The 9,280-nt window shown below is 37.6% G+C and overlaps 1 protein-coding gene across 3 annotated transcripts in view; it reads right to left on the bottom strand.

Annotated features, from left to right (window-relative positions):
- spryd3 (SPRY domain containing 3) overlaps positions 1-9,280 on the bottom strand; it is an 80,446-nt gene that overhangs the window by 22,828 nt on the left and 48,338 nt on the right. For all 3 annotated transcript variants that reach the window (XM_079803636.1, XM_079803638.1, XM_079803637.1), the window contains exon 7: positions 3,304-3,453. In XM_079803636.1, the coding sequence (XP_079659762.1) occupies positions 3,304-3,453 (150 nt within the window). The remainder of the gene's footprint in view (positions 1-3,303; positions 3,454-9,280) is intronic.

Here is a 9,280-nt window from a genome sequence, read left to right as displayed (position 1 = left end):
TTCAACCCGGCATGATCACTACATGATTATTACATTAAATTTGAAGCTGCTTTTAAAGAAAACCATTGGCAGATTATTGTTGAGGTAAAAAAACATTTAAAAAGTGAAACCAAAAAAAGTGAATGAAAATGATTTGATATAAAATTCTCTCCCAAATATTACACACACACACACATTTTCTATTACACACATACAAACCACACTCTTGACATCCATACCAACAAACCCACACAGTTATAGCTGCATAATATATCAATTGGCACTATTATATGCAGATGCAGAACACAGGAATAAAGCGAGTATTTTCTTTATAGGCCAAACCTGAGAAAACTATCAAAAAAAAAAAAAAAAAAAAAAAAAAAAAAAAACTTTTTCTTTTGAAGCCTTGCCAACTGAATAAAAGCCTCTTAACAAAAACTATTGGCCTATTAACATAATTTTAAAGTTAAATAGCCCTGGGGTTAAAAATTGGACATTTTGTCCTTAAGGTCCAGAGTGTAACTATTTTGTTTACCTAGTGTAAAATAGATTTATTAAAAGAAATGGGGGGTGAGATAGTTAAATTCCAATAAAAATACACACTTGTGCCAAAATGTATGCAGTTGGCATTAAAGGGATAGTTCACCCAAAAATGAAAATTCTGTCATCATTTACTCACCCCTATGTTGTTCCAAACCTGTATGAGTTCCTTTGCTCTGCTGACCACAAAAGAAGATATTTTGAAGATAGTTTGTAACCAAGCAGATAGAGCAACCATTGACTACCATAGTAGGGAAAAAAATACTATACTATCTGCTTGGTTACAAACATTGTTCAAAATATTTTCTTTTGTGTTCAGCAGAACAGAAACTCACACAGGTTTGGAACAACATAGGGGTGAGTAAATGATGACAGAATTTTCATTTTTGGGTGAACTATCCCTTTAAAATTTTAACAACACAAAACTTAAAAAGACAAAAATGTCCACAAGGTTTAAACCAAATGAAAATTAGAAACTTTACCTCGGCAACTACATGAAATTAGTTTAAGTAAAGCACTACATTTACTAACTGAAAATTAAAACCAAAATTAAAACTGAAATAAAAGAATTTATACCTACATAATGACAAAAAAAAAAAAAAAAAAATGACAAAAGCACAAAATTACGAGAAAAAAACTAAAATTAAATTAAAAACTAGGAACGGGAGATTGACAGACGGATCGGTGCAGCGTCTGCAGTAATGCGGTTGATGTACCGGTCTGTCATGGTGAAGAAGGAGCTGAGCTATAAGGCGAAGCTCTCGATTTACCGGTCAATCTACGTTCCTACTCTTACCTATGGTCATGACCGAAAGGACAAGATCCCGGATACAGGCGGCCGAAATAAGTTTTCTCCGTAGGGTGGCTGGGCGCTCCCTTAGAGCTAGGGTGAGAAGCTCGGCCACTCGGGAGGAGCTCAGAGTAGAGCCGTTGGTCCTCCGCATCGAGAGGAGCCAGCTGAGGTGGCTCGGGCATCTATATCGGATGCCTCCTGGACGCCGTTCCAGGGAGGTGTTCCAGGCACGTCCCACCGGGAGGAGGCCCGGGGAAGACCTAGGACACGCTGGAGGGATTATGTCTCCCGGCTGGCCTGGGAACGCCTCGGGGTCCCCCCGGAAGAGCTGGAGGAAGTGGCTAGGGAGAGGGAAGTCTGGGCATCTCTGCTTAGACTGTTGCCCCCGTGACCCGGTCCCGGATAAGCGGAAGATAATGGATGGATGGATGAATGAATGAATGGAATTAAAAACTACAAATATAAAAATAACAGCTAATTCAAACTATTAATACAACTATAATAGTATATAAATAATACTGTCATGAACCCTGTATGAATTTCTTTCATTTCATTATCAAAGTTCAAGCTGCTCTTTTTCATACAGCAAAAATGAATGTGACCAAGGGCTGTCAAGCTTCAAAAATTACAAAAAGCACCATATAACACCCTAAAAGGTAGTCCAATGACTCGCATTATATTCTGAGATTTGAGAGTAATGCTAGAGGGGAGGATTGTTAGTAAATAATGACTTGGAATTCTGGTCTCTGCTCATATAATGACTTTGTAGGGCTTTAACAAAAACTTGTAATATTGCACATGAGCCATCTGGACTACATTTATGATGCATTTTTGGAACTTGACAGCCACTGGTCACCATAGGGGCTTTCGAACAGGGTAGTTATCGGAACTAGCCACCAGGGTGGACCCCAGGGAGTTAAATTTCCCATAGGACCATTTTCCTGGTTGCATTCATACCGCCAGTAGGAACTCTAAAGTGATGTTAGCTGGCTGACATCAATGTCATTTAAAGTATAGTTCACCCAAAAATGAAAATTGTCATTAATTCCTCACCCTCATGTCGTTCCAAACCCGTAAGACCTTTGTTCGTTTGTTCGACAACACTTTCAAGGCTCAGAAAGGTAGGAAAGACATTGTTAAAATAGTCCATGTGACTCCAGTGGTTCTACCTTTAAATTTTATGAAGTGATGAAAATACACTTTTGTGCACAAAAACAAACAAAAATAATAACTTTATTTTACAATTTCGTTCTAGCCTGTGTCAGTTTCCTAAGCAGTTTACATTGTAAAAACAGGGCAACTCTTGCTTCATCATCACAAGCATGCATTGTGGTGCTCACGTGAACAGCATCAGCTGCCGTAGAACTCGAAAGCAATACACTGCGACTGACACAGGCTAGAACGAAACTGTTGAATAAAGTTGTTATTTTGTTTGTTTTCGTGCACAAAAAGTATTCTCGTCGCTTCATAACATTAGTCACATGGACTATTTTATCGATGTCTTTCCTACCTTTCTGGGCCTTGTAAGTGTTAATTACATTACTGTCTATGGAGGGGTCAGAGAGCTCTCGGATTTCATCAAAAATATCTTAATTTGTGTTTCGAAGATGAACGAAGGTCTTACGGGTCAGGGCATGTCAAACTGTAACTGTTTTGAGGTCGCAATGTTGTGGAGCCGCTTTTGAAATCTGTGGTGTATATCCAGAGCTTACTGTACACATCCTTTCTTGTTCAGACCGAAATCACTAGGAATTTGATCAAAAGTATTGCCAAACTATAACTAGTATTGCCAAAAATACCTTAAAAAAACAAACTAAATGGTATTCGCAATGCACAATGTGACAAGTAATACAGAGTATTTAGGAGAATATAATAAAGGATGGGATGTGTTGTGCATGTGTGCATGCACTTCGCTTCATTAATTGATTTAGCAAACACTTTTATCACAAGTAACTTTTAAATGAGGAATAATAACAACACAATTGACTTACTCTTCTTGCCAGGCCCAGGGCGATGTAGCACTTCTCTCCGGAATCCACAATCTCCACTTCAAAGTAGTGACTTCGTGTTGTGAGGGGCTGCCGGGCCTGGGCCAGACCCACGTCCATGATGCTCTTCCCTTTCCCAACATATTCCAGAAGCTGTGGCAGAACACATCATAGACTTAATTTAGATACATTATAGAGTGAGACATCATTACAAATGTTGAAATCTCGAGATTTTAACTGTTTGCTCAACTGGATTATCTGGTCAGTTTAAAGGTAACTTGGAATAAACCAGATGTATCTACAAAAACAGTCAGCCTGTCTGTGAGTAGGTGTGGGAAATGAGAAATGCTGTGCTCCAAACACACCTTAAATTGATTAAATGTGAATGTGACCATAAGGACCTTTTTATTATTCTAATTATTATTATTCTAAAAATCTAATGTATCACCGTTTCCACAAAAATATTAAGCAAAACTGTTTTCAAAAATGTTTCTTGAGCAGAAAATCAGCATTAGAATAATTTCTGAAGGTTCATGTGCCACTGAAGACCGGAGTAATGATGCTAAATTCAGCTTTACATCACAGGAACAAATTACATTTTAAAATATATTAAAATACAAAACAGTTATTTTAAAATGTGATAATATTTCACAATATTACAGTTATACTGTATTTTTAAATCAAATAAATGCAGACTTGGTTTTTATAGATATTGAAGATGTTGCACAAATAAATACAATAAAATAAAGGTATTTAAAAAGGTAGGCAAATAAAGGTTGTGAGGGAGGTCTAACAGTATTCAGGTACAGGAATCAAATGTTTCATTGTATAAATTAAATACAGATTAATTCTTCTCGCTATCTTTTGTTCTTTGATTAACATTGATGCCAGCAGTCTCCAGCAGCAGGTATATTATATTAAATGGCTGTCACTTTAAGAGCTAATGCACAGATCCCATATACTGATACACATGCCTTTTCCTTCTCAAATGTTTACGTTCACTTAAATTATTACTGACTGCGTTTATGCGAATATCCGACTAAAATGAGCTTTGAGCTTTTACGAGCAATAAGCCGCGAAAACGCACTCAGTTTGGTACTTGCGAGCTGTTTGAGAGGCGGCTTTATGTGTGTGTGCTCTAGGTATGAGAGAGTGCGCGAGTAGGCTACTACTGAATCCTAAGTCGTGCATATGATAAACTTCAGTGCCCGATTGGCGAAGTGACAATTCTGTCCTAAAACGCGAGCAAAAAGTCTTGTATCGCAGTGTGCAGCTCGCTTGTACAGATGTGTGTGTGTGTGTGTATATATATATATATATATATATATATATATATATATATATATATATATATATATATATATATATATATATATATATATATATTAGTGCTGTCAATCGATTAAAAAAATAACTAATTAAAATTATTTGCAAATTTTTCTATAATTAATCGCAATTAATAACATCTGCGTTTTTAATATTTTTATATAATAATAATAATAATAATATCACAGTTACTCTCCAAATGAATGTAGAAACAACTTAAATACAGTATATTTGAAATAGTTGTTGTAATGGCATCTTTTTATGAAGGCTAGTACCGTATCACTGATACAAAAACTGCTACTGATTTCTATGAAATTGATTTTTTTTAAACATTAATGATATAGACATTCAACATTACAGTATAATTAAAAGCTATATCAATTTCAAGTGAACTTAAAACAGTCTTCACGAAACCCATTATAATAAATGTCATATTGACCTGTGGCCTTCTTAGCCATCTAACAGGTAGGAAATATACAGAAATTGAATAGTTGAGGTTAAAATATAAGTTATCAAACTGTCTGCACTGCATAAATAGAATAACTCCTTATTAAAAGGTACAGTTTTCTCTGTTACCTTTATTCTGATTAACATTAATAACAGACGGCATTAGTCGCTGCTGTTCATTTAAGATCCGTTACTGCCAGACACCCACACACATCTCATTTTCTCTTTTAAGATGTTATTTAACTAATTTAAGATTGCTCTTGTGAGAATACCCAACAAAATGGGCATTTTGGCATAATTCTGTGTGTTATTGTTCGTTCAAGCACGCAGAGAACTCGAGTCTGGCGCGTGTCTTTTAGACAAGGGGTGTGTCTCAATCAGCTCCCTGTTCAGTAGTCAGGGCACTGATCAGGGAGTCGGCCACATTCATGTTCATGACCTAGGAAACTAGGGAGCTGATTGAGACACACCCAGGACATTCACAGACAGCGCATTCTTTTTGTCTTGTGGTGAATAAGAGCATGATCATATAATGTCTAGCCAAAGGATGACAGAAAAAACGGATGCTGCGTTAAATATTTTTTAACTATAAATATTTTTAAATCGAAAAAAATGTATCGCCTGCGTTAACGCGCTAATTTTGACCGCACTAATATATTACATATATATAAAGAAAAATAAACCCTGAGAGCTGTTTTGAGCTCAAGGCAGTTAGAAAAGAGTATTCTGAAGAATAATCTACAAGAAATCAAATCAAGTATGGGCAAACTCAAACACACAGGAGTGATGACACACTGATTTTTTCCATCAGGTGTGTTAGCAGAGATAGACGTAATAAGATTATTAGAGAAGACAAAAAGGTTGACATGTCTTAAATAAGTTCATGGAATACTGAGGGTGGGGCAAGGTCTTTCAATTACAGACATGTGAGTGGTATTGACAGCCCCACCTACGAAAATAAATTCACCAAAGGAAAAATTTTGACGTGGCAAGAGGTCAAATTTCTGTCATATGCGATATTATGAAATACAAATGGAAAACATTTCACCACTTGCATGCATGAAGGTCTTTTACAGTGTTGTGATTGGATGTGGCATATTATGGGGTTTAATTAGATTTTAGGATGGTAAAACTACTGTTCATGGCAAGTGTGAGCCATCTCCTATAGACCATCTCAACTTAGCCTAGCCTAATGAATGCATAGCTCAAACATTCAATTCAAAGGACAAATCTTCAGCACTTTAGGTTAAACCTGGAGAGATACCCAGTAGATTACATTTTTAGGCATTATAAGTCTGTTCAAATGAACAAATAGCCAAACCTAATAAACTGCCTCAAATGGCTCCTTTGGACATCATGTGCACTTTTGAAACATTCAATTTAAACCCCAAAACTAGACTGGATATCAGAGGCATTCTTGAACAAGTTAAAACCTAGTAAGCTGCCTACTTAGACTGTATTATTGGACATGAACTTTTGGGTGTTCAATTGAAACTTTAAAGGGGACCTATAGAGTGATGCAGGTATGACATCTCTTTTTAGCATTTTAGCACTTCCGGTTCCCTCGTACCGAAGTCAATGGTTTTTTGTTTAAATGGCCAAAATTAGGCCTGTGATGAACACAAGCTCAAGACTCTTTCACGTTTTATTCTATGACATAAAATACATCATTATTACCACACTCAGGATTTTTTGAAGCTGTTGTGTGTCTTGAAAAAGGCGGTTGGCTAACAAGTGTCTAAATGGGACAACAGAGGCTTTTGAGGAGATTAACAGCTTACCTTTAGCATTTACTTCTGGCGACTGCATTTAGGCTTCAAAATTCATAAAAGTTGTGTTCTTCTGTGATAATTATCTTGATGGACAAAACATGTAAGTATCATTAACTTTTGTTGATCACAGAGCTTGTTTTTTGCGAGAATCCAAAAGCCTATGGGAAAATCCTATTGGGTTTTTCTCGAGGGAACCAGCGTAATGCTAACTGCTGGTTGGCCAACAAAGTGACGTCATACCTGCAGCACTTTGCGCAATTGGCGTAAGGGGCAAAGATCTAGCTGTGACGATCGGTTATGCTTAAGCCGTTTATGACCTTACAGCGAAAAAAGGAAAACGGGTTAACACATTTACATGATCACATGCATTGTCAGCTTTTGAAGGATAATCGGGTCAAGGAGGTGCATGTAATGACTGAAGCTGTCAACTAGGGCAGTCATTTTTGAGAAAAATCTAATTTGAACGGATATCAAATATCAAGCAATGTATTCGAATATATTGGTATATATTTTATGTCATACAACTTTACTATGCAGGCTGACATAGTGGTGCGACATGGAATTGTGTATCGTGGCTCCAGTTCCATTATGAGGTCCTGAAACCCATCTCCCGAAATTTCACTTATAGGTCTCATATCCCTGCAAATAAACCTTGCCATCTTATCGGTGATGGCCTTTACCCGTGCATCTGACAAGGTGCCGACCGGTTGTGCAGGAAAGTATGCAGTCATGCGATGTTGGACGCCCGATGCTCTGACTGAATATTGGATGTCGAGGATGTGTAAGTAAACCGTTTTTTGCAAATTTGGCAAACTACCTTATCTTTAACGGTTACTTTACCATCTACGGTATAGAACCCAAAATGTTTCCAGGCACTACTTTTAACTTGGGTTGGGGTCGTAATTGTCCGCCCAGGCTGGTCGTTCTGAGAGTTATCTTCCATTTTCAAAACAGACTGGCTATTATTCGCTTGATTTGAAAATAAGTTTAGAGCGCCCTCTATTGGATGAGATGGCAAACAATAAAACAATAAAATAAAAACAAACGGTCTAATCATAGACTGTAAAAAATGCGCCACATGACACTTTAAAAACCGGATAGTTCGATTACGGATATTTCACGTCATGTTCGAATACATATTCGAATATCGAATAACAAGTGACAGCCCTACTGTCTATCACTTCAGTTGCAGTATGCAAATGCCAGCCAGTGCTCAATGCTGCAAACCACGTTCAGGGCTCGACAATAAGGACTGTCCGATGGCCCGGGGCCAGTGTGAAAGATACTTGGGCCAGTTGACGGAACTGTCACTTGCCTGCTCGAGCCAGCGCTGCATCTTCACAGAAGTTGATCATTTGCGCATTTGTAAAGTCTTGCCAATTTAAATATTCAAGTGCACAGACGGTCTCTCCCACATCTCTCAGTTTGGTTCAGCAACACACAACCCAGAGCCATAGAGAGAGAGAGTTGCGACAACTCCATAGACTCCAATGGAACGGTTTTTTTTACAGCAATGGCGGCTCGCGGAGACTCTCAATAGTTCCCGGAAGTAGCAGCCATGCCATAGAGAACAGCAGAACAGACCGTTTGTGATGCACTTTTAAAAGGTAAGACGTTTAATCAGTAAGATTTTAAATGATCAGCACATTTTAATCAAAATAACTTGTCAATTAAAGCCTGCTTGTGTAGATTATTCATCATTAAAAAAATATATATTTTAAAAACAACATCGCTGTAACTACATACTCATGCTACAGACAGGACAGAGCAAGATACTTTTCATATGAAATTAAGTCTCAACTTTGAAATTGTCATTTTTTTAAAGAAATTTAAACAATAAATAGCGTTTTGTGGCTCTTTAATGTGTCGTGATCGCTGTAGCGCCTCAGTTAAAGCTGCTAGTGAACCGATTATCTCTCCCTTGTAGTTCATTGATAAGCACGAAATAAACATGAATGGACACTAAAAGAAATGTTGTTTCAACCGTGGAAAGACGTCAGTTTTTCCAAGTTCAAATCCACCAACGTTAAATGGGCTATATGCAACTTTTTCCCCAAAATAAACGTAACAATAGCCTTTTTATTTTACCATTTATGACTCAAACATCTCCTTATGAGCATACTGACACCTTGTCCGCTCACAGTGGGTGCACCTATAAGCCTGTATCCTATTTTTCCTGTTTTCTGTCGGGTCAGATTTTTCCCGCGCTGTCTGCGGATGTGACGTCAAGCGCGTTCATGTTAAGGAAGAGCAGTTCTGTTTTTTGGCCACAGGTGTCAGTCGCGAGTTTAAATTTCAGAAAAACGCATATAGCCCCTTTAATCTACAAACTCTCCTGACTGCTTTGTCGGAGAAACCGGCAGATTCGGCGATGTGATTGGTCAGATCGCCTGTCAATCAAACTTGCAGTGAAGGGTGAATTGCAGTGAAGCGTT

The sequence above is a fragment of the Gobio gobio genome (assembly GCF_949357685.1).
Source record: "Gobio gobio genome assembly, chromosome: 21".
Classification (NCBI taxonomy): Eukaryota; Metazoa; Chordata; class Actinopteri; order Cypriniformes; family Gobionidae; genus Gobio; species Gobio gobio.
This window is presented reverse-complemented; position numbering and strand designations above follow the sequence as displayed.